The 26,899-nt window shown below is 35.5% G+C and overlaps 1 protein-coding gene across 1 annotated transcript in view; it reads left to right on the forward strand.

Annotated features, from left to right (window-relative positions):
• Window positions 1–24,375, forward strand: part of LOC125651532 (uncharacterized) — a 93,162-nt gene extending 68,787 nt beyond the window's left edge. Inside the window, exons 36-51 of the mRNA XM_048880175.2 lie at window positions 64–430; window positions 518–695; window positions 6,913–7,097; window positions 7,231–7,919; window positions 8,125–9,572; window positions 9,820–10,085; window positions 10,277–13,426; window positions 13,954–14,259; window positions 17,507–17,632; window positions 19,066–19,210; window positions 19,356–19,519; window positions 19,632–19,717; window positions 19,854–20,950; window positions 21,052–21,093; window positions 21,205–21,219; window positions 21,382–24,375. Coding sequence (XP_048736132.2) covers window positions 64–430; window positions 518–695; window positions 6,913–7,097; window positions 7,231–7,919; window positions 8,125–9,572; window positions 9,820–10,085; window positions 10,277–13,426; window positions 13,954–14,259; window positions 17,507–17,632; window positions 19,066–19,210; window positions 19,356–19,519; window positions 19,632–19,717; window positions 19,854–20,950; window positions 21,052–21,093; window positions 21,205–21,219; window positions 21,382–22,240 — 9,123 coding nt within the window. The 3' untranslated portion in view covers window positions 22,241–24,375. The remainder of the gene's footprint in view (window positions 1–63; window positions 431–517; window positions 696–6,912; window positions 7,098–7,230; window positions 7,920–8,124; window positions 9,573–9,819; window positions 10,086–10,276; window positions 13,427–13,953; window positions 14,260–17,506; window positions 17,633–19,065; window positions 19,211–19,355; window positions 19,520–19,631; window positions 19,718–19,853; window positions 20,951–21,051; window positions 21,094–21,204; window positions 21,220–21,381) is intronic.
• The last annotated feature ends 2,524 nt before the right edge of the window (window positions 24,376–26,899 follow it).

Below are 26,899 nucleotides of genomic sequence, written 5' to 3' on the forward strand. Positions count from 1 at the left end.
TATCTATGTGACATTATTTCGGTGTGGTTTCTAATAGTCATTCATGAACATGTATAATTGTAGGATGGAAAATACTTCCTGACTGTTCAGTGCCTTAATAATGTGGTGTTTGGGGGTTCCTTGGTGACAACTGTATGTCATAACATTCCCCTGACTGTAGATACTACACCTCCATTCTTTGATGGTGTCGATCAAATATACTTCGATGAACACTTCGACATGCTAGGACTTTATTACAAAGCTGGCGACAATGAGTCTTCCCTCAGCAGTGTGGACTTTGGACTGGGGAAAACGAAGTACGATGTTCTTGTCAGGAGATACTCTTATCACATGCCGATGAACGGAGATGATGATCCATACATTGTCATAGAAGAACTAGATTTAGAGGAGGGTGTCCCGGCCTGGCCAAGAGTGCGAGTAGCTAATGGAGGTACATAGTCTGAGAATTGGTATTGTTATATACAAATTCTTTTATGACATTTGACAGTATATTTTGCAATGTTTTCTTCTCTTTCAGTGGGTTTGTTTAAAGCAGGTAACGGCCCTGAGCCCATTTTGATCGACAGATCGCCACCTGTGGCGGGAACAGTATTAGACGGTCACATTGTACATCATGACTTGACGTATCAAGCTAGTGACAAGGAGATCTGTGCTCAGTGGACGGGGTTCTATGATCCAGAGTCGGGCATTGATCAGTTAGTGGTTTCTAAGATTTTCTTTTAATGATTGCTATCTACGAGAGGTGTTCCAAATATAATGTCACATGCATTGCTTCTCCTATGCAACAGATGTCTTGATCATTTTAACTTGTTCTGCCCTTTAAAATACTCTCCATCTTCCTGAATATACTTTTGAGCGGGTCAATCCATTTTTGGAAGCACAGTTCAAACTCTTCAAAGGGGACACCATTCAGATAATGATAAACAGGAAATCCAAGGACATTTCCTGAATTGCCTCCCTTTCCAGATAGATGATATTTGAGCTTGGCAAACAGAACATAGTTGCAGGAGGGTGTGTGTGTGTGGCAAATCTGGTCAATACGAAGAATATTGTGTGACCATGCCTTTTTCTGACTCTAAACCTTCGGTCACAACACGTGCCTTGTGAGTTGGTGCAATACAAGGAATATTCCAAAATAAATGTTATCTGTGCATTTTCTCGTGGAAATCGTGCGGTGTGAACTCAAGAACGGTCACGGGTAAATTTTATAAAAAAAATTCTGAACAAATTAAAGAACTAATACAATATTCGCCGCACAAAAATGGGAATCCGGTACCTCCAACTTATGTATGATAATAAACCCACTCAGTAGGCACATATTGTGACCAAATGTTTGGAGTCAGAAGGTTACAGTCCTTCCACATCCTCTGTATTCACCAGATTTGCCTCTCTGCGACTATGTTATGTTTCGCAACTCAAATATCATTTATCTAGAAAGGGATGCAATTCAATAAATGCCCTTGGGTGTTTATCAGTATCTGAATAATGTCTCCATTGAAAAGTATAAACCGTGCTTCCAAAAGTGGATTGACTCGCTCAAAAGATTAGGCTGTTCTTGACACACTAAGTTTGACTACAGATAACTCCGTTTATCTGATCAAAATATTGGGCTCACGGCGGGTGTGACCGGTCGACAGGGGATGCTTACTCCTCCTAGGCACCTGATCCCCCTTTGGTATATCCAGAAGTCTTTATTGGATTTATGAGATTGATTACTGTTCGTTACCTTCACCTTTCATTCAAGCAGATCGAGAATATTTTGAAGGGTAAAGCAATTTCAAATGATCAAAAGATTGAAGCAATGCAAGTGACATTATTTTTGGAAGACCCCCCGTATATGATACTTTGTTAATTCTTGTTATCTCGTGCAACCTTTTTTGTGATGTACTTAATAAAGTTAGCTCCTGAGCTTTTGAGCACAACTGCGCAGGATGCTACAACTTAGTATTTACTGGTTCTATACTGATCCCATTGGTGTAAACATTTACACATATTACTGAACCCTATGCAGGTGAATTTTTTTGTGTCAATTCAAATTTTGAAAGGGTTTGGCAGGGACTCAAAAAATCAAATCTGCATGATATCACAGTTTCCGTTTCATCCAATATATCTTTTTTTATACTCCTGTACGGGTATTAAACAGAACACCGACTCTTGAAAAAATTTAAATCAATTTACTTGAAAATTTGTATAAAAATTCAGTATTTTGCCAATAATTTAAGAATTTGATCGCTAACCCCCACTATTTAAAGTTTCATTTTGAATTTTAAGACAAGACCTTGAAAATTATGTGAAATTTTAGAATTTGACAGTACTCCTAATATGTCTTTTTAAACTCTCAAATTTGATATCATGAATTTTTTCGCATGTCAAGTGCAAAAAGGTCATTATTGATTTTTTTAAAAAGATACTTCTATTAAACAGTTTTATCTGTATTGTAAGAAGACATGATTATGTATCTATTTCATGTAATGATTGATTTGTGTTGCTTATGTTGTACTGACACCTACAGACAAATCAAGTATAATTGAATAAATCTTGAGTCAAATGTAAGTGCAGAAAGGTCATGTTTAGAACACTTAAGCTAAATAACAAGCATTGCAACCCCAGTTTTTCTTTTTAATTTTCTAATTCTCCTTCAATGTAGAAATCAAAACTACACCACCACCCCAAATGACAATACAGGTGCAAATCTCTTTATAAGTCAAAACCAGCAAGCATCAAGTATTTCATGGAAAGTCATTTCCCCCCGAAAGTTGTGGATGTATAATTGATTTTATCCCAGTTAATACAAAAAGGAGCTAAAAATGAATTTGGACGAATCCAAGGAAATAATTTCCTCAGTAACAGGCTCGCAAGTTAGTGTGAAAACCAATGATATTTAGCTATCTTAGGGGATATATTTCCTCTAAGTAATACGATATAGTATTCTGTCCACCTAATTTAGATTCAGAATGATTTTACCAATTTTTACAAAATAACAAAGATTCCATTTTCTAGGGTAATTGCTACCATGCCAATGGAAAAAAAAATGATGGGCAACTTTGATACGTAGAAAATATAAAACGTTCAAGTGTATTTATGTAAAACTTGCATTTCAAAAATTCTTTATTGGATGACAGAAAACTGCAATTACAAGAGTGTAATTCATATTTGTTCTAATAATAGATACTTATGTTTTCTTATTGTTGATTGGGAAATTTACATTTACAAATATCTATATATAGTGTTAAGATATAATAATGTGTTCATTCTAGTTTTGCTAAGAATAGCATTTTCATCTTGATCAGGTAAACAGAGTAATCCGTAATCAAAACCAGTGTGTGAAGAACTGCATCAATTGGTATGAAACATTTCAGATAGCATCTTACCCAGTGAAAAATGTAATTTGTGAGATGCTGACTTTAAACTAAACTGTTGAAACCTCTGTAAATAAACCCCGTAAATCTTTTTTAAAAGTATTGTAAAGAAATCTCACACAGCTTAAGATACACTAGTTTGTCCTTTGGTGAGACCCCTCCCCCAATTTTACAGCTGCTTAAGTGCACAGAGGTAACAAATTTTCGCATATTTGCAGACTTTGAAAAAATTGGCGAAACGATTTTCAAACATGAGTCAGTCTAAGCTTAAAGCTTTGATTTAATCAAAATTGTTTTCAGCTATAAGAAAACAGCCATATCTACAATATTTATGTGGCGGTCAGACGGGTTCGATCGCCGGTGGCCAGATAGGTCAGTTGGTAGAACGCCTGACTACAGATTCAGGGGAACCGGGTTCGAATCCCGGTCTGTTTTGTTTCATTTTCTCCCTTCCTGTTACATTTGGTGCTACAGACGAACCCCTGGAACCGACAGGTGAAAATGCCTGCTAGGGGATAAAGATGCTGGGTTGATGTCTTCAATGTGGGTGCGAAGATATTTGAAGGTATATGTGCCGTATCAAATAGTATTTTGTTCGATGTTAAAAACCAGACCAACATTTGGTCAGTGTGATAAACTATGAAAATTGATAAGATTTGAAAATTTCGACAAATTACACCTCTGGTATATCCAGGGGACCGTGCTTGCCCAACTCTCTATTTTGTATTGCTTATAGGAGTTATGAAATTGATCACTGTTTGTTATCTTCACCATTCATAAGGGTATTAAAGGAGTACTGATCTACTCAATGTAAGAAGGAACATATGATTTCTAATGCATAATTATGAAGGAATGACGTTAATGTTAGATGTGTGCAAGTGCGCTAGAAAATATTATTAGAATCACCATGGGAAATTAGGATTTCGTTTAAAGTATGTAGTTGTATTGAATGGTGATTTCATGTTAAACATGAAATTTAACTCCTCCTCAATTGCTCATCTCAAAGTGGTTCTCCCTCCCCCCCCCCCGTTTTCGTCTGACTGTCTCTTATCGCTGAATGTGTCCCGCCAACAGTCTACAGGCCATCCACGCTTTCATATCGCCATGTAATTGTTGGCTTACGAAATTCTGCGTGCAACGTCTCGTGATCATGAATATTTCGAAATGGGGCTTCACTATCCAACTTGGAGAATACGTGATTAAATAGGAAATTAGCATGATTATTTTTTAATTCGATTGAGTTAAATTTGTATAAAAAGTGTAACTTGTATAGCTTGATATAAAACACGTTCATTTTCATTCCTACGATAATATCCAAAGATTAAGGCAAATACACTGTATAGCTTGAAGGCGGTAAGACGGGTTCGATCGCCGGTGGCCAGATAACTGTTGGCAGAGAACCTTACTAGAAACTTAAAAGGCCTGTGTTTGAATCCCAGTCTAGTCAGTTCCATTTTTCTACCTTCCTGTTACATTTGGAGCCATATACCTGCTCTTAGAACTGAGGGGTGAAAATGCCTGGAAGGGGAGAAAGATCCTGGATCGATATCTTGAAGATGTGAAAACATTTAAGGAGGGAAAAATAGGACGGTCAGACGACTTCGGTAGCTCAGATGGTTGAGCACCTGACTAGCGATTCAGGGGGCCGGTGTTTAAATCCAAGTCTGGTCCGTTGAATATTTTCCCTTCCGGTTACATTTATATCATCCCCCTCCCTTAAACCCTCGGCGATAATGGAAATATTTGTATTTCAAGGAAGACAATATCATTATTCTCTTGAGTTAAATTCCTTTACATATCAACTATGCAGTTTTACTAACAATGACAGAGAAATTGCACTTGATGTTTATGAAAAGATGTAATTGTAAGCTTGACATCAAATGATCAGAGTCAGCTTGATTAATCGTAAGCTTTTGAATGGATCTCCGTATTATTACCAATTTAGATATAAAGGGGAGGGGTGTAATATGTAGCTTTACGTGGATATGTACAAGATGCTGGTATATTTAATTAGTCGATTAAAGATTGGGATTCTGTACAATTGAATATTGTTCTAATTGCTAAATGACGAATATATCAGTGCTGCAATACATAGGGATTATCACCTTGAAATTGAATAGATATATATCAAGCTTTTGTTTATTCTATGGTGCGATCGTCGTCACACTAAATGTTTTTTCATGTTTTTGTCTTCAAGTAAACATTCTTATTTTATTGACAGAGGCTATGTTAACCGCGCATTTTAGAGGGAAAGAGAGAAGGTCTGACAGACCCCAGCTTTGTAAGAATAAATATATTTGCCTATTTTTATGAACTTACAGTTGGAAAATACTACGCATTATACGCAAGATTGGAATGGAATACATGCACGTGGTGACCATCCGGAAAAGATTATGGATTCTTTTATGAATACATACCTTCGTTCTCCGTATTAAATGGCACGGCCGTCAGCATATTATGATTATGTCTCTTTAGGTCAACTACTATATTATCTGAAATTTTAAAACACGCCCAAAACTTAAATAAATCCACATTCTTTTCATGTACCATAGTATGTAAATTCACTATACATCTGATACACTTTCAGAATAGGCCTAAATAATATATGTCATCGCAAAATGGCTAGCACGCACACTTCATCTTTTTATTACTCATGACTGCTGCTGTACAATAAACTAGGCCTGATTAAGATGTATTCTAAAAGTGTAAGTAAATTAATAAATTGTGAATAAATATGTTTGAATATAAATAATATGTAATAGTTGCCATTCATCGTATGAAAACCACATTAATGCTAATATATGAAGGAGTTTTTAGATTTTGTGATCGTGTAGGCAATATAAACAAAACCGTTTTATTTACTGTAGCTTAAGAGGTTAAAGACAGAAAATTTGACAGTGAACATACTGCCTTTTGTTTATAAACGTTTAACTTGTCCACAGATTTTTTTCTTGATACATGTAATTCTAAAACAATTGCCACATGATATGTAAAATATGTTAGTAAACCTTGACATGATTGTAATTTTTTATGTCTATCAATACTGCTTCTTACATGTAAAAAACAAATAGCACCAGAAAACCAGTATCACTATCAAGGGATGAAAGGAGTTTCAATTATTAATGTTGATTCTGATAAAGTACTGTATGTTTGAATAAAAAATAACAATCAAAAGACTTTTATAATGACCATTAATATGTGTTTGTATTAACAGAAATTATGGTGTCATATTTAAAATACATATCACGTTGTTTAAACGACATGTGATTTCCATAATAACAATGCGAAATCTCTTGGTTGAATAATTTCATTAGATTATTTATTATGAACATGTTTTTATGACTTTCAAACATATACATTTTTATGCCACTTTCCACATTTTTTTCACAAATGACTTGATGCTTGCTGATTTTGACTTGGTTTTGTGTGAAAAATTTCGGTATTGTGTTCGAAATTGTCAAAATCAGAATTTAATTATATTGGCAGATTTTGTATGGTTTTCATTTTTCACTGCACAACTACTGATGGGATATTATTATTATTATTTCATTAGATTTCGATGGGGTATTGGCACTGCTCCAGGAGGAGAAAATATAATGGCATTTCGTAATTTCTCACATAATACAAGACATGTATGTGCTAAACTCTCTCTTCAACATAATACAAAGTATTATTCCACTGTGATCGTCTTTAACGGAGCCCTGAATTCAAAGGATTCCAATAGCACTTCAAACGGAGGTAAACCTTATCTATTGAGACACTTTGAATTTAGAATTAAGAAAAAAGCTTATTCAACAAAGCTCAGAATCGGATGGATTTATTAGGAATATCTAAAATAATAATTGATGAATTTATTTTCCTACACTTATAGTGATAGTGGATACAACACCACCAGTTCCAGGCTACGCGGTTGATGGATCTGATTTGTCTAAGGATATATCTTTTTCATCAGAAACAGCAACTAAACATGTTACCTGGGATAACTTTACCGACCCAGAGTCTGGCATCGAGAAGTACTTCGTGTCGGTATATATAAATGATGCTAAGACAAAGACATTTGATCCCACAAAAGAAACAACATTTATAGATCACTCAGTCGGTATGGATCACATGGATGTAGTATATTTTGAAGTTGAGAGCTTCAACAGAGCAGGTCTTTCAGTATCTGTAAGGACGGACGGATATCTAATCGACCACACTCCCCCGACTTTGATTACTATTGAAGACAACCTTTACGGAAAAAGATACCAAACCGATGACAATCTTTTGCAGCTAAGATGGCAATTTCGCGACAGTGAATCTAGTATTAAGGAATACCGCTATGCTGTATTTGAGCATTTACACGGACTTAAGACGCGTATTTGGCCGAAGATAGACAAGTACCTTACCATAATACCAAAGTCAAAATCGGAACCTTTAGAACTAGATTTCGATAAGCAACATCTCACGACTGGTGCCAAATACTCAGTTCATGTGACTGCAATTAATCAAGCACATCTGTCCACGGCTCATGAATCAGAGGGTGTGACTATTGATCCAACTCCTCCCATTATTTTCAAGGTAAAAGAGAGAAAAAATTGATTAATAGTTTTATCACTCTAAATGTGTATTATGTATATTCGATGAAAAATAATCACACCATGGACTCCCGATCATTTTTGGCATCAGCATATTTTGTTTTGCATCAAATGCACTTAATGAATTTTATTACTATCTACCTTATTGTGAAAATAGGTATATATCTATTCATTTCTTTTTCTTAAAGGTACATGTAGGATTGCTAGATGAAGAAGAGGAAATTGAAGATGGGTATGTGCAGCATGCCAATTCACAATCAATCAGGGTGAGTTGGATTGGTGAGGATCCAGAGAGTCATATCCGTAAGTTCTACGTTGCTATTGGAATAAGTCAAGGAGACGTGAGCGTTACTCATGGATACATTGATATGGGAACGGAAATGTCTGCAAATATTGAAGCCTCGCTTTCTACTTTTTCCGAAACTGGAAATATATACTACATCGCTGTAAAAGCTGAAAATGGTGCAGGCATTCTATCATCGCCAGTGTATTCAAAAGGAATACAAGTATTAAAGGAGAATGTACCAGGAATTATTTATGATGGTAGAGAGCCGCTGACTGATGAAGATATTACCAATGACAGATTCAGTATTGCAATGCATTTCAAAGGCTTTTCAAGTGAATCGTGTAACATTATTAAATATGAATGGGCAGTTGGATCAAAGCCATATTATTCCGATATAAATGATTATACAGAGTACGGCATCGTACACAATGATACCCATGGCAAAGCACAAACTCATGTTCCATTGAAAGAAAATTCAACATACCATGTGACGGTTAGAGCGAGAACTGGACATAACTGTCATGAAGAGTACATTGTATCAACATCTGATGGAATTACCACGGATTTCAGTCCTCCAAACATTTCAAATATAGTACCAAAAGATGACGAAGGTCATTTCTATGATTCTGAATCTCCATGCATGTATCAGTCGTACATCGATTCATTTGAGTACACATGGAATGTCATTGATCAGTCTGCATTACAGTATGAAAATTTCTCCATTGGGTCGACCCCGTATACAGATGATATCCTTCCTTCGTCTATTTCCTCAGAGTCGAAAATTCCACCAGGACTTTTATCGCCAAAGGCTGGAAGAACATATTTTGTGAATGTGTATGCCATGGATAATATTGGGCTTCACTCTTCCGTAACTTCAATGCCTATTGTTGCAGATATTTCACCCCCAATTATTCAGAATTTCGTTTGTACAGAAATCATATCTACAAAACAATCCTCAATAACGTGTTCATGGGTTGTCATAGAAGAGGAAAGCAAACTGAAACAAGTAAATATTCGTGTTGGATCTCAAGAATTATTAGATGACATTATTCAGAACGTAACTCTACCTACATATCAGAGCAAATGGACAATAGATGTGAAGGGATATCTTAAACTACACGACATTTCTAATATTTATGTAGCTCTTAGTGCCACAAATGTGATAGATCTCTCTCATACAAAATTTATCAAAATTCAAATCGACTCAACACCACCAGTGATAGGAATGGTTGAATTCGTTACTTGGACAAACCCTGATAATGAACGTGTCAAACAGTTTTGCCAACTGCCCTGGACTTATGTAGATGTAAATGTTTCTGTGGTCAAAGACCAAGAGTCCGATATAGATAGGTAAGTAAGTTTTACTGAGAGTATATTTTCCTCCAGAATGTTTAATTCACATTACAAACACTCCACATACTCCATGCGCATACTTATTCGGAACTATTTTGAAAACTTGAAAGCTTAAAACAACGATAATGCGGTTTTCTTCTTTTGTATCGAATTACATATCGCTGATGTATAATGACAAATTTGTCACATTACAAACATACTGAGAAAATTGGAATTATTTATTTCATATAATTTATGCTTGTAGGACCGAGATCTGTCTAGGTAGTCAGCCAGCACTCGCCGATATTAAAGTATATCAAATTATGGCAAGCACTTATACAACAATTGATGATATTTACGTGTCGGCTGGTACAAAGATTTACGCCACTGTTAGAGCATATAACAAAGTAGGACTCCATAGTGTCTCAACATCAGATGCCATAATAGTCAGCCCAGATCCCGCAATTGATGTTATTGACGGCAATGGAGACATAGATGCCGACTACCAGGCAAATCTTAATGTAATTCAAGGTGAGTCAGAGCAAATACTAGCATCAAGTAAGAAGTATATTTCCTTTCATATATAAACGTTAATATTTAGCACAACTGTAGTTTTGATCTCTAACAGTTAAATCTTCCAAATGTCCATACCATCAATCAAAATATTGCAACTGAGTCACAATAAAGTTGATATAAACAGATGATGTAATTTTTCGCTACAGGTTCTTACAGATATTCTGATAATTGCCCTATCATAAGGGTTGAATGGTCAGTAGAGGAATTAAGTGGAGAGATCATCCAAGACTTCATTAATGTACCTGAGAATGGTTTTGTCTTCTACAACGACCAGCTGAATTTGAAAAATAATTACCTGTACTTTGTTAAGGTTAGATTGACGGACGCCCTGAATCGCACAAAAATAGGAATGTCGGATGGTATTTCCATTAGAATTCAGCCCCCATTATCCGGACTAGTCAGGGATGGGTCCGGTTCAGAGGATATAAAGTATCAAGAGCCCCTAACAGAGCTTTCAGCGAATTGGGATGTGTTTGGCGATGAGAGATCTGGAGATCCCACTCAGAAAATTGACCACTATGAGGTTTCTATCGGGGACGACACGAGGGATCACATTACACGGACTAACATTCATTACTTCACGAAAGTTGGTTTAAATACAAGTTACACTTTCCCTGGCTTAAACCTGACTGCAAAAAGTGTACGCTATTACATTACAGTTAGGGCTTACAGTATTACAGGGGCTTACGTAGAAAACTATTCGAATGGTGTTCGAGTTGGATACCGTCCAGACATCATCACGGGATCTGTAGAATCAAATAAAGTACAATCCAGTACCAGTGAAATTTCTGTATCGTGGAGTGGATTTGAATCTGATATAGGAATAAAAGAATACCGCATAGCAGTGTCTACTGCACCAGTCATAAATAGCAATCTGACGTACCCTTGTTCCAACATTCAAAATGTTTCTCATCAGTTTGATGTACTCCCACCAAAGGCGATTGGGCTAGATACCTTCCAAAATCTTCAAAATCTATCGCTAAACCATGGAATGTCTTACTTTATAACTGTCATCGCTAGTGACGAAATTGGAAAATGTTCTTCATCTGAAAGCCATCCTATACTTGTTGATACTACGTCACCCGATGTAAGTCGCGTAACCTTCATGGTAAATGAATGGAATGTAACAGGAAGAGATAAATTCTTTGTAAATGATCCCGATCGCATAGACATAAAACTTCTTGATGTAAAGGACCCCGAGAGTGGAATCAATGTTGTCACTTTTCGTTTGTATAAATATTTAGATTGCCCAGCTTCTAACTTTCAGTTCTCATATGTTGAGAAAGAAATTCTTGCTAAAAATGAACCGAAAGTAAGCTTTACAAACTCAGATTTAGAATCTCGTAGATATTATTACATTGATGTAACAGCAAGTAACAACGCTGGACTTGACGCAAACTTGAAGAGTCCGGTGATGCTATTAGACACTGGTTCCCCACATGCTGGGTCGGCGAAATTTGGGACAGACTGGACACAGTCTATATCATATCAATATTCAACTTCAAAGATCACAGCGTGGACTGCCATTGCAAGAACAGAAGATGCATATGAATGTGATAATACGAAGACTTTCTTCCCATCTGATGAAGATTCAGCGTGGACACTTTTATCTGGAGACTTCTCAGAAGAAAACGTGTTGAAAGATAAATATAGCTTTGTTCTCAAAATTGGGTACAATATTCCCCTCACAAAGGTATTGAAAAGTGGAATTTCACGCCCGAGCGGAGCTTTGCAAGAAGGAAAATATTCAAGTGTTTTATCAACGGCAAAGGGAATCAACATATCCACTTCATTAATCGTATCAACCTCAAAGAAAAATCCTTACTTTCCCGTAAGATTTACACGTCCACAACCAAGAAACTTTAATGAAGTCAACTTCAGTATTTCCGATACCGGATCGGTAAACGAAAATATTTCACTATCTTCCAATACCACGGACATCATGACATCAACAATGAGTAGTTTTACTTCTCCCGTCGCAGTTGTTGTTAATGTGAGTGGACCTTCATACGAGAAAATCAACACGGATGATTCCCATGGATTTGGATTTCAAGTATTAGGTGATCAGCAAAGCGACAAAAAAGTTTGGGACTGTTTGTTTTGGGCCAAAGATAGTACCGAAGAAGTTCATCGATGGGTCGAATTACAGAATGACCCATCTGATAAAAGGTTAGAATACACTATTCTTACGAAGAAAAGAAAATCTGGTGAGAAAACTATCTGGGATTTGGAATTTTCAGTTGACGGAGATGCAAAGGCTAAGATTTACGGTCTGTCATTTGATACTACAGACCTCAACATCTACGTCCAAACTTGGAATCTTGGAAATTATGAAGAGCCAATAACTGACCCAATACATCCGTTTCGTTCTCAAGCAGTGTTATCCAAATTGAAAATTCCTACCAATGAAACTATGGATTGCATATATGGTAAAGGATTTTATGACGGTAACAGTGGGATTGCAGAAATATGGGTAGGACTGTCGGACAATATCGAAAGTTTCGGAAATGTTAGAAAAATGGAACTGTATAAAAGGATGTGCACACCGTGCTTATTTAACTGCAAGTTTAGTTGCGACGCAAACTGCTCTCTGATCGACGGTAGTTTATTAGAGTTTGAGAAAATCCCCATAAATGTGAATAGTTTAGATTTAAAACCTACAACTGTATCCAACGATGGACTGAATGCGAGTGTCAAGGCAGAAGTTCTTAACATTACAGAATATTTTGTAATTGTTAAAATGGTGAACTTTGCTGGACAGTCAATTTCAACCTTTTCGAACCCAATTACAATCGATACAACACCACCTGTTTGTGAATTTATTCGATGTTTGGATCCCACCATTACTGGGATGGACACTCCAACAGATAGACTGGGTTCTAATAAAACAATCGGTGCATACTGGTTATGTGAGGATAATATAAGTGGAATTAAGAAAATGTACATTAAGGTTGGAACAGATAAAAATGACATTGGCAACAAGGAAGACGAAAACTTGATTCCGCGAAAGGATATAGGAACTGTGTCTGAAAAACGAATAGATCTAGATGATAATATTTATTTTGAAGATAGAAAAACATACTTTGTCAATCTTGAAATCTATAATAACGCAGGCCTTTCAACGACGTATAGTTGTAATGTTTCAACAATACTAACACCACCAGATGTATCAGATATAGATTCGAAAATATTGTATTCATCGAATGTCGATGCAGCAACAAGAACTGTTTATGTGAACTCTTTGGACCGATTTGGAATCAACTGGAAAAACAAGAATAATGATACAGAATATTACAGTGAGTCATTTTAAAAATAGTACTACCTTGTGTTACTTCAAAGATTAAATTGTCACCTTGTTCAAAAGAACGTCAGGTGAAATATTCTGATGAATTTGTTTGCACTCATCCCGGCTGTGTGTGTAAGTAATGTGAAGACTTTGAATATTTCAAACTTCTTTGAAGCTATGAAACCAATTGTATTCAAATTCGGTTAAAAAATGTTCTAGGTGTAAGGGACTGAAGCATTTGAAATTCAAAAATTAGGGATTTCAGGAACTGTGTAATACATTAAAACATAATGCAGGTCTTTACTACTGGACATCCAACATGCTAACTTTAGTTGATGCATATTGATTATGATGGACCCTAAAGCCTTGTGCCAAAATTGTGAAATCTATATTTTCTGACTATGAGATTGGGGCTTAATGGATGGGCTCAATTCAATACATAGTGAATATTGAAACACATGTGCATTATGTAAATCACGTGGACTTTTTGTACTGAATATCTGCTTAAAGAATAATACAAGTACCTTTTCGTCGTAGAGTGGCAAATGGGGACATACAAAGGCGGTGCAGATATAATACCACCAACCACAATTGGTCTTACAGCGGAAGGAACAGCAGAAGTAATCGGCGGTGAATTATGGTTAAATGGGAACAAAACTGGCAAATCTTTGGCCGCTCTCACTCCAAATACCTGGAAAAACGCCACAGCCTCGGATATAAACAAAGCAGAAAGTGACTTCCGTTTTCTTATGGAACCCGGGCGATGCGTGTTTCTCTCTCTCATTGCTGTTGGATACTCCAGCTTGGAGGCGAATATTTCTTCTCAGCGAATATGCTTTGAGCGTATGTATATATCATTAAAATCATTTGCACTTAAAACTCATTTTTTGATAACGTATTTGTGTTAATAATCATGATTTATATGATGTTGCTGGATTATGTTTATGCCTCTAAAGATTCGTACGATCATCTGTTAAATTAATCACTGTATAAAACGTGTTGAAAAATTTTGGTCAACAATTACCGTACAGATCACAATGTGTTAGATAGACTGGAATTCAGTCAGACAAATTAGATATTACAATAAGAGTACTTCAAGGATCAATATTTGGTCCTTTGTTAGGTCACCTGAGTAAACTCAGGTGACCTATTGCAATTGGTTTTCGTCCGTCGTCGTCCGTCGTACGTTAACAATTGAACATTTTGAACTTCTTAATAACTACCAGTCCAATTCTTTTCAAATTTGGTATGAAGCATCATTGGGACAAGGGGGACATAAATTGTAAATTTCAGGACTCCAGCACCCCTGGAGCCCTAGGGGCGGGGCAAAAACTGCCCAAAATTGACCAATGTTGAAAAATCTTCTCAAGAACCACACACATGTAAGAAAAACTAAATGCATAGTGATGTAGACCAGGAAGGCTTCTACCAAAATTATAAATTTCATGATCCCCGAGGTAGGGGTTCTGACCCCAGGTCGGGGCCAAACTTGTTATATAGTGTTTATGTGGAAAACACTTACATTACATCTTCTTTAATGTTATTGATACTAAATTGAAAGTAAATATATATATTTAGGAAGAACAGGTAGTCCTTTACCAAAATTGTAAATTTGATTATTCCAGGGGTAGGGGTTTTGGTATCGGGGTGGGGCCAAAATGGTCAGTTATTAAATATGAGAACAATAGACATTTTTAACTTTTTCTTGTTAACTATCATTCCAATTCTTTTCAAATTTGGTATGAAACATATTTGGAACAAGGGAAACATAAATTGTAAATTTCAGGATTCCTCCACCCCTGGGGTATTAGGGGCGGGGCAGAAACTGCCCCAAATGATAAATTTTCAAAAATCTTCTTCCCAAGAACGACACACATATAAGAAAAACTAAATGCATAGTACAGACTGTAATGTAGAGCAGGAAGACCTCTACCAAAATTTTAAATTCCATGATCCCCGGGGTAGGGGTTCTGACCCCAGGGCGGGGTCAAACTTGATATTTAGTGTTTATGTGTAAAACACTTAAATAACATCTTCTTTAGTGCTATAGACACTAATTTGAAAGTAAATAAATATTTAGAAAGAACATGTAGTCCTTTACTAAAATTGTAAATTTGATGATCCCAGGGGTAAGGGTTTTGGTATCGGGGTGGGGTCAAAAGGGTCAGTTATCAAATGTGTGAACAATAAACATTTTTAACTTCTTGATAACTATCATTCCAATTCTTTTCAAATTTGGTATGAAACATATTTGGAACAAAGGGAACATAAATCGTAAATTTCAGGATCCCTGCACCCCTGGGGCCTATGGGGGAGGGCAAAAACTGCCCCAAAATGACAAATTTTCAAAAATCGTCTTCTCAATGACCACACACATGTAAGAAAAACTAAATGCATAGTGATGTAGAGGAGGAAGGCCTCTACCAAAATTGTAAATTTCATGATCCCCGGGGTAAGGGGTTCTGATCCCAAGGCGGGGCCAAACTTATTACATAGTGTTCATGTGTAAAACACCTGATTAATATTTTCTTTAGTACTTTTAATACTAAATTGAAACTAAATGGATAGAGCAGTCAAAATTGTAAATTTGATTTTCCCCAGAGTAAGGGTTTGGACCCCAGGGTGGGGCCAAACTTAGTATATATAGTATTTATGTGTAAGTTTGCTGATACTGTATAAAATCTAAATGCATACTTAGAAATAGCGGAAAAGGATGTACAAAAAATGGTGAATTTCACGACTTTAGGATGAGTCCAAGTTAGTCATATATTTTGATGTTTTAATGTTAATACACCTATTATTTAAAGCCTTTCATCAGTGTATGTACTGAGGGCAGTGAAGTTTTATACTGTTGCTGAACATTAGAATTTAGCTTAGATATTAAGAACAGGAATTTTTTTCTAGATTTCATAGCCCATGGAAGTAGTGATACTTTTTCACTAGTATTCAGGTGACTGATAAGGCCTGTGGACCTTTTGTTTTTTAATCTCTATGTAAATCTCTATCCAGATTTCTTACAACACCCTGCAGCCCAAATGTATGCGAACAATACAACTCAAGAAGTTAGAGATTAAAGCATAAATGTTATAGATAACAAATTACATAGTGATCTAAAATACTTTGGAATGAATAGATTAAAACAAACTTACAATCAATCTCAAGAAAACACAGTGTATGATAATTGGTACAGAGCAAAGATTAAGAAAATGTAGAAAACTATCTATATAAGTTATTGAAAGTGTATCATGTGCACAACTGCATGGTGTTTATATTGACAGATGTCTCACGTGGGCTGAACAAGTTGAAAAATTTGCAAGCAAAATAGGTGTATTATCCAGATTACGTTCATTCATATCAACTGAATTATGAATGAAAATTTTAATGTTATTGTATTTCCTCATTTCAATTACTGTTGTGTTGTATTGGGCCATGCGATCAACAAGGACGGTCTTGACAAAGTATGTAAACTTGAAAAGCGACTGCTAGAGTGATTTTCTATTTTTAAAAAAATCCATACACCTACAATATAAATGATGGATGCCTGTATCCGACTTTTATTATATTTTGTATACAAAACTATCATTCTTGTCTTCAAAGTTTTTAATGGTTTAACTCCTATTTTAGCATGTTCTCGAAAGTAGCAGTAGATATACCAGATTAAGTGAAAATAATTCAATGTATATCTAGAAGCAAAGACACAGCATTTTAGAAGAACTTTTACAATTTACGGTTCAGTTATTGAATAATGTGCCAGAATTTTGGAAATATTACCCAACATTTGAAACTTTTAGATCCACTCATCTTTGAAAAAAATTTACCCTGGAAATTATAAACATAGATTTGTTTTTGTTTTCAGTTTTATGTTCGTAGATAGTGTGTGTATGTAACATATTTATATTGTACATGTATCTGTATAATTCTGCTGTGTTTTCAGGGCCACAATCAATGCTTAAACCAGCTGTACTATACCGTATAAATAAATGACATTCTTATCATTAATATTATTATTATAGCTACATGAAATATTTGCGCCTGATTTAGATAAATTAACCAATGCTAACAGAAAAAAATTATGGATATCATTTTGCAGGAATAGATGGGGACTTGATATTGAATAGTCATCATAATGTCACAACAGTTGCATGGGTATCAGAAAACCGATTTGAGGAAGTATCAGACGTAAATGGAAACGAAGATGTGGTTATAAACATCACAGGTAATCCACGGACAGTTATGGAGCTTTCAAGATAACGAATGAGGTTCATGTTTATCTTCAAAAATTCATCTTCCCTATGTGTGTCTTCCCCGACTGTTTATCCAAATGTTTTATTTCTCCAGAACTACCATGCGATTTTCAATTGAATTTTCCCCTCCCTCGAGTGGTGATACTTCATTCAAAACAAATTCTCTAAAAGGATGCTTCAATTCTGCTTGCATGTGAGGGGATGCAAAATATAGGCCTAGTGATGGGCAATCGGGAAAAAGAATTTAATCGATGATCAGATTAATCGGATGCACCTTTTCGATTGATTAATCGAAAAATAATCGAATTTTATTCATTTCAAATTTATGGCATAAATACATTAAATTTACTTATTTTTTACCCTAAATATTAAATTAATTAAAATAAAGTCATTAGAAATTTGAAGTTAATAACCCTATACATTTGATTTTGTTTTTCCGGGATACATTTTAAAATTAGATCCTATGACCCGCTCCTCTACTATAGCGATAGTACAGATGAGCGGATCATAGGATCTAATTTTAATTAGATTGTCCGGGTTAGGGATAGATATCTCGACTTTTGTTGTAGTCCTTATGAAATTCGGGTTACAATAGACCCTCAGTACGCCTTGCTTGTTGTAAGAGACAAAATCCGAGGCCCCGTGCCACAGCAGGTGTGGCGCGATAAAGATCCATCCCTGCTGAAAGACTGTAAGTACGTCTCCATATGAGTGAAAGATTCTCAAGAGAGACGTTAAACAATATTCAATCTTATCGGATGATTCAACTTCGTCAGCCATTAGTTAAGTCGCGACATGAATATCCATATCATTAAAAAAAAAATACCAACGTCGGCGATTTTCAAAATGACAATCGATTATTCACATCGTTTCAGTTATAGCGACCGACAATCAAAAGTCGGCGCTAATCGGTACATCACTATATAGGCCTATATTTGAGCTGGGAGGGGTATTTATCGTGCTACACCCGCTGTGACACAAGGCCTCAGTTTTCGCGGTCTCATCCGAAGGACCGCTCCATTTAGTCGCTTCTTGCGACAAGCAATGGATACTGAGGACCTGTTCTAACCCGAATCCTAAACTGCGTGGTTTTTTTTTAGAAATAGTGACAGAGTTCGTTAGTAACGGAATGGGGTGGGGTGGGGGCGATCTCATATATGATTTATAAATAGGTGTCAGTAGTTTTTGTTCATGAGGAAGCGGGTAAAGGTCTCCATTTGTGTTTGCTAATAAGGAGCTAGATCCCCATAGTTTTACACAGGTCCCCAGACTGGCACTTTTGGTTCCCCCAAAAATGTTGTTGAAGGGGTTGCCAGTTTATGAGGTTTTGACAGACTCCATATCGGGTCGACGCGCACATGCGTGTGTGGCTAATCATGTTGTTCACTTGAAATTAATGTTTCAGGTCAAGTCAGTGGTCTTTCACTGGGTGTTTTAAGCAGTTCGGACCTGATAGCAGAGTATGGATCGGCATCATCATATGAATTTAGATCTTATATTGTTAATCCAAATATCACCAACTGGGTATCAACACGGGAAATTCGAAATAGGTAAAAGATTTCAAAGAATGTATAGGGAGATAAAATGAAATGAATTTGAAATTATATTTAAAAGCCAACCTCAAATAGAAGCATTTCAATAATCAAACCATTATATGTACCTAATTTTAAGCAAGATATATTTCATTTTTGTTAGAATTGTGAAGCCTCTTGGAGTGAACTTTTTTATTTCACCTACAACAACGACCGATGTCGACTCTATAGAAGTTTACATTAAAGTAAACCCTGACGATTTCGATAATTTCACAGTACCTGCTCTTCTTATTTGGGATAGTTACACTTTTGACCCGAAGACGGAAGGTAGAGAGACTTTTATTTCATTTATAATCGATTTTATATATATTATCTTCTGTCGTTTAATCTGTAACGACTTTTCAATTGGGAAACGTATTGTGATGATTTTTGCCTTCAGCATATGGTATATGGAGACACGTGGAGGAAGAATGTGGGCTAGACATAAAATTCCCGACCATAGAGGGAAATATGTACAAAGTGAAGGTAAGATTTTAGAATTCCTATTTATGGTTATAGAATATTTGCTTTATTTTCCATAAAATTCCTTAATAGTCATTAATGAAAATAAAATAATATTTTGTGCATTTTCCCATTTCACTCATACTATGACTCATTACAGATATGCCGAAATACCTTTCAAAAGTCCTCGTCAAGAAGTAAAAGATCTACTGTAGTATCAATGACAAACCCTTACCAATACACATTGACAGTCATGAACACGTCCTTCTACAACTCCCCACCGGAGATAGATATCGATACTGTTATGACATCGGAGGACACGTCGATTATTGATTTTCAAATACCTTATCATGATGATGATCTGGATTATGTTCAGTTTTATCTTCTAAAAACACCAGAAATGGGTTTCGCAAATCTTACATTGAATGGTAATTTGACGTATCGCCCTAAGGCGAATTTTTTCGGAAATGACAGCATTACGATGTCATTGACAGATAGTGCTAAAAATCCTGCGGTCGTAGAAAAAACCCTTAGAATTGAAGTCACAGAGGTGAACGACATGCCAGTGTTTGGTTTTCTATACAATGACTCTTCATATGATGTACTGAGAAATAAAAGTTTAACACTCATTTTTGAAGGGAATAAAACATCTCATTATCTGTTTGACTTCGGATTCGCGGATGTTGACGAAAGCGAAACCCTGTCTTTCCTTTCAAGCGTAACTAACACATATGACGTCAATATAACAACAACGCCATCTGATGCTCCTTTGTTTCTTAATAAAACGTTCGGGCACATGGAGATAAGGACACAGCAAGAATATTCAGCAGACATGATCATCAACAAAAAATTCCATGGCGATTTCTTTTACTATATCTTGGGATTTGACAGTCACAACTATTACACTGAGCGTTTGGAAATCCATATCTTTATTCTATGGTCTCCTTGTGTCCATGGCTTCTGTTCCCCTAAATTCAATGACTCTCTACCATGTGAGGATACTTCACGATCTGCATCATTTGATTCCTACAAGTGTATATGTTACCCAGGATACCAGGGTGTATGGTGTGAAAATGAAATTAATGAATGTCTACAACAACCTTGTGGTGACCTCTATAACTGTGAAGACAAAATCAACAGTTACGGCTGCGTCATTAAACCTGAGGCCCTTGCCTGTCTTATAGTAGCTGGACTACTATTAATAATTCTTGTTGTCATTTCATATCGATGCTTTAGAGGCGAAACGAAAAGCTACAGGTATAATTTTGAATTTCAAATGTTGATTTGTATGTATTGTAAAAGATATTGTTTTATTGCTACATGTAGAATACTTTATCGACTTGTATACTTCATTGTAGGGTTACATCCCCTTCTCCACATGACGATACATTTTATGAATTGTGAGTACCCATTCCTGATAAAATATACTATTTAATTCAATATTATGATTGAGATACTTCTGTTCCACGTAGAGTCTCTTTAACAAAATTGTCGATCATTTACCTTTTCAGTGATGATGAAATTCCGTGAGTATCCATTATCGAATTCCTAAATAAAACTCTATCTGCGCTATCATGTACAAGTGATATTGATTAAGTCCCAATAATACACATTTCAATTCATGCAAATGAGTTCTTTAAACATGTAGATAATACAAAATCGAAAATCCCTAACATTTATTTTTGCAGAGTTGATATCGGAAACCTCCCACCCCTTGCCACCCAGCATCAATTTGACAATCCAAGAAATAAAGGGGGATTATCTCGAAGCGTTACGAACACGGAACCTGAACCACCCAGAAGTCAAAAAGAAAATCACTGGGTAGACGAAGACAAACCATTGTATAGAAAATTATTGCAACGCGTCAAGAAACCAATTTGGAAAGTTCCACAGTGGGATCCATTTGTCTATGAAAATGATGCTTACTCGACCGATTTAATCGATATGGATTCCTCCGATGATGAACTCAGTGGAACAACTAAAAAAACATTAGAAATCGGAATGTCGGAAGTAAATGAAACACCTACCAAATCTAACCTTGAAAAGAAGTTACTACAGCAACAGGTATATAGCAAAGAGTTATTTGCTAACGTAGAAAGTCACAGAAATATTGATGTCAGCACATCTTGTCCTGTCGGTAATGGTTATGCTGACGACTTTTCTTCAGAGAAATTTCAGAGTTCGAATAAGTTAAAAATTAGAGAAAAACCCATGCAATCCCAATCTAGAGAATTCGAGAAGGCACCTATCCTAGACTTTACTAGCACAGCACCTATTTACCATGGTGAAAAAATCGATAAGTGCTATTCAGATGACGGAACCAAACTCATGAAAATAGCCCCGTCTTCAAATTTTGTAAAGCACTTTGCCTCGAAAAAACACGATGTCAGTAATCAGCGTCCACCATTATCCACTATTCTAAGAGTAAAGTCGACAGAGTATCCATCCCGTGTACAGTCATGTCCGGATGAAGAAATTGATAGAAATATGACGGTCACACCAGTGGGTAACTCTACAGAGGACGACTTTAACCCTCTCTCAATCTGAGAGTTGTTGGATTTCAATGTATAATTTCAATTTCAGATTGTTTATCCCCACATTCCCTGATACTTTCATTATCAGTTTCGTTACGTCTTATTTGAAAATTTTCATTATTAGATATAGTTCACTGAGGTGTAAATAGAATTGTGTTTCATATATATATATATATATATATATATATATAGTCAGAGCCGATAATGGGCAAGAAGAGAGCTACGTAGGACTAGCAGACACCGAGTTCAAATTAAGATACGCCAACTATACGCATTCATTCCGTATTCCCACGAAAAAGAATACCACCGAGCTCAGCAAATTCATATGGACATTGAAATATAGAAATATTGAGTACAGATTCACGTGGGAAATTTTAGGAAAAACATCATCATACTCAAACATATTTCGAAAAAGTGCAACCCATGTATTCTAAAGAAAATCTTTATATGTCATCCCGAACAATCTTCATTGAATAAGCGTTGAGAACTTGTCAGTACTTTTAGCAACTATCCAGTATGTTTATGTGTAACATGTACTCAGTCATGTAGGTGTTTTTCCTTAGGTGTCATTTTTCTCCTGACGAGTGAGGGGAAACTATCCCCTTAGTTTAACCTGTAGAGAAATAAATGATATCATGTGATTGAAGTCCATCTGATCAATATATATATATATATATATATATATATATGCATGCAGCTGTTTCATGAATATATAGCTAACTTACTGCTATCATTATATATCAAGTATATTAAAACTGCTTTTAACAAATACTTCCTAGTTTGTTCTCTTTGTAGATTTTGTTAATCAATTCCTATTTGCCAGAAACTAGGCAGGGAAAAGGTTAAAACTACCTATACCTATTTCAAATAAGTATTAATACAGTGCGACAATGTTTTAAAACATTTACATTTGTGAAACAAAACTTTATAATATTTCATTTCTGGTCTCTAAATTCGAAGACCAATCAACTGTCTTCTTCCCTTTATTTGGAATCAATGCACGGAATGATATCTCCCTCTTCCAACACGAATTTCAAGTCATTTACTAGGACACAACACTCCTTGCCGGTCATATTCGAGACGACTTCATCATTATAACGAAAGGTAAAGATAACGAACAGTGATCAGTCTGATAACTCCTATAAGCAATACAAATTAGAGAGTTGGGCAAACACGGAACCCTGGACACACCAGAGGTGGGGTCAGGTGTCTAGGAGGAGTAAGCATTCCCTGACGACCGGTCACACGCGACGTGAGCCCTATATCTTGATCAGGTAAACGGAGTTATCCGTAGTAAAAAATCAATGTGCCAAGAACGGTCTAACAATCGGTATGAAACACGTAAGACAGCATTTGACCCAATGATAGGTTGTATTGGCAGACAAGAGCGTTATAACGACCATAAAATTGCGAAATGCTTACCTTAAATGAGACTGTTGAAACCTCTGCGCCATCAACTTGTTTGTCAGTAGCCTGCTTGATGTTTTAGAGAATCCGGTTTACCAACAAATATGGTCCAAATTAAATAACCTTGCAGTGTAATTGTAGTCTCTCTGTTGTGTGTTTATTAGGGCCCCACATGAAATAGGGGAAACCCTATAGTAATCACATTGTCCGTCCGTCCGTAAACACTTTCTTTGTGACATGATAACTTAGTTTTTATCGCACAGTTTTCAAATTTTGTACAGAAATAATTTACAATAAGAGGAAGAAGCCTATAGATTTTGGGGTCATTTAACTTTTTCTGTCTGTCTGTATGGCATGGTATCTATTATTATGAACACTCTCTTTGTGACACACAATAACTCAAACAGTTTCCATTGTACAGTTTTCAAATTCTGTACAGAAATACTTTCCACTAAGAGAAAGACACTTATAGATGTTGGGATCAATTCACTTTGTCTGTCTGTCTGTCTGTCTGTATGACATTATCTTTGTTATTATGAACACTTTCTTTGTGACACGACAACTCCAACAGTTTTCATTGTACAGTTTTCAAATTTTGAACAGAAATACTTTACAATAAGAGGAAGACACCAATAGATTTTGGAGTCATGTCACTTTGTCTGTCTGTATGCATGTCATCATCTTTCTTATTATGACCGTATCTATTTACCACTGCCTAAGGGAGATAATTCAATTTGAATTGTGATATGCATTGTATTGATATAGAAAATTTACAAGAAATAACTCTACAACATTGTGTATATTTTGTCTTTTTTAAATGTGATATTTAAAAATGCTTGATGTTACATGTATGTAAAGGATATAAGCCAAAAACTGTCCATTCTGTGAGAGAAAGAACTGATCGAGGCTTGTAGGGCCGAGATCAGTTCTTTCTCTCACAGAATGAACAGTTTGAGGCTTATATCCTACTTAAAACATTACATCTTTTGTTCTAAGAATGGACAGGCTCAGGTAAACCCATTGACCATAAAATTAGAAATAAAGCTATTTTTGAATAGTCTGAAAATATAACCAGTCTTGCGTAGAATTCTGTTTCTTTTGTTCACTTATTGAACAGTGTCAGGTAAGTAGTCTTCTACTGCAGGTTTTATATTCACTCTTTCTATCGTACTGAGCCATATCAACATGTCTTCCTCTGATGGGGATACCATTTCCATTGCACATTCACAATTTAAGGATTTTAATGAAAATACTGCGAATATTATCTTAATGAGTGTTATATTCTGGATATGGAGGGTGAGAAAGTTATGGAGCCAAATCTGAAAAGCATAGTGTTTTCGAATATTTGGATGAGGAAATAATTAACGCCAGCCAAAAGAACCTAATACGCCCATCTTGTGAAATGAAATTATTCATGAAAGCGAAAATAGTAATTCAGAATTAGGATATGCTAATAAAGAAAACATAAACAAAGTGTTGTGAAGAAGTTTCGGAATGCGCCTCTGAATCCAGCGAAATTCAAATACAGTATGGAAATATGTCTTTCAAATTTAAAGTTTGATACGATATAATAATAGCCAATGGAATTTTAAAAAAAATGTGAATCTTAAAGTTGAAGCAGAGAAATCTACTAAGGGGAAATATCGTTTTAAGTGTTTTTTCCGATATCTGTGTTGATTCTTGTTGGGAATTTAAAATTAAATTCGTATCTCTTTGACAAACGTATTGTCTTTCTCTTATTTTCAGTCTACCTGTAGACATCTAATAAGTTATTTGGTTTACCTGGCACTGTCCAATAAGTTGATTGATTGACTGATTGAGGTTTTACGCCGTTTTGGCAGTATTTCAGCCATTTTACGGCGGCTACCTAATTGAATGATGTTTGGTTGTGAGTGTTTGAATTTCCCTGACGACCCCCAGTGAGTACTGTCCATTATTTTTAAGAACGGACAGTATCTGTCAATTCTGAAAAATAATGGACAGCAATTGTCAACTTATTGGATACCTACAGGTAACCTTTTCACTACAAGTAGACTTTCTTTTATATAAAAGCCTAAAAAGACAAAGGATTGCGTAACAAAAATGTTTTAAATACATGTAAGTGTAAACAGGTAATAATTATGCAAATGCGCTACTCAAATTGAATTTTCTATAAAGTTGACATGTTAAATTGTTTACTAATCTGATATGTTCTTAGTCTTAATATGCCATTGTCCATGGAAATATTACAATTTTAAACATCGGAAGGATTGCCCCGGCCCCGGCACGTCAAAATTAATATTTACCATACTGTCCAGGAAGTTGTTCAGAGCATTGTAACAGTCGCAAGTGACAAGACACATCCGTCCTACATTCATATATTTGAAATATATGGCATTCACTAGACGCAGTGTTAAAAAAACCGTTGAAATCACATATCTAATGCAATATATGATGCATGTCGCGTCTGCTCGCCATTGTTTTTCCGTACTCGAATAAAGAGCGGTATTACGGGAGATAACTCTTCCAAACATTCTCATAATCTTGTATTAGTTATTTATTTATGGTATGTACTGTTCATTTTTATGTTTTTCATTTTTCATTGACTTTATAATATTTATTTACAATGAAATTTGTTTATTACCTATAAAATAAAACCATATAAATTATGTTTAGATAAAGATATCAAGTAAACAAGATATTGGTTAAACTCGCTATGGTCAGTATTTCAACTACTTACTTAATATATTAGATATGAAAAGCCATCAGTGGATTTTATATATTTGTTAAAACCTAAATTGATCTTTATAATTTACATCATTACATGAAATTTTGATCTCCATTTAAGTTGTACTGCTGCATCAAAACTTGCATATTTTATCTGTAATTCCAAAGTTTAGCCTACACGTGGCTTTATCTATCCTTAATTATAAATATATCAGAGTAAAACATTAATATTCTTTAAATTTAATGTATGTTTTGATGATATAGCAAAGAAAATAATTTTTTGAGTATTGGGCCACACCAATTTGTAAAATAGTTCTTCGGATTTTCAAACAAAAAAAGTGAGGCGAGAGGGCGAAATTATTTTACAAATATAATTTTTAATTTTGGAGATAAAAATTATGAGGCGAGCGAATACAAGAAATATAAATATTTTTAATTGAATTAAGTGTGATTTTAAAAAGCGGGCGCCTAAAAATAAAGATCTAAAATCATCAGATATCATTTGTTTACCACATAAACTTAATATTTTTCAACTTTGTTGATATAGTTTACAATAAAT

Source organism: Ostrea edulis, chromosome 5, assembly GCF_947568905.1.
Source record: "Ostrea edulis chromosome 5, xbOstEdul1.1, whole genome shotgun sequence".
NCBI lineage: Eukaryota > Metazoa > Mollusca > Bivalvia > Ostreida > Ostreidae > Ostrea > Ostrea edulis.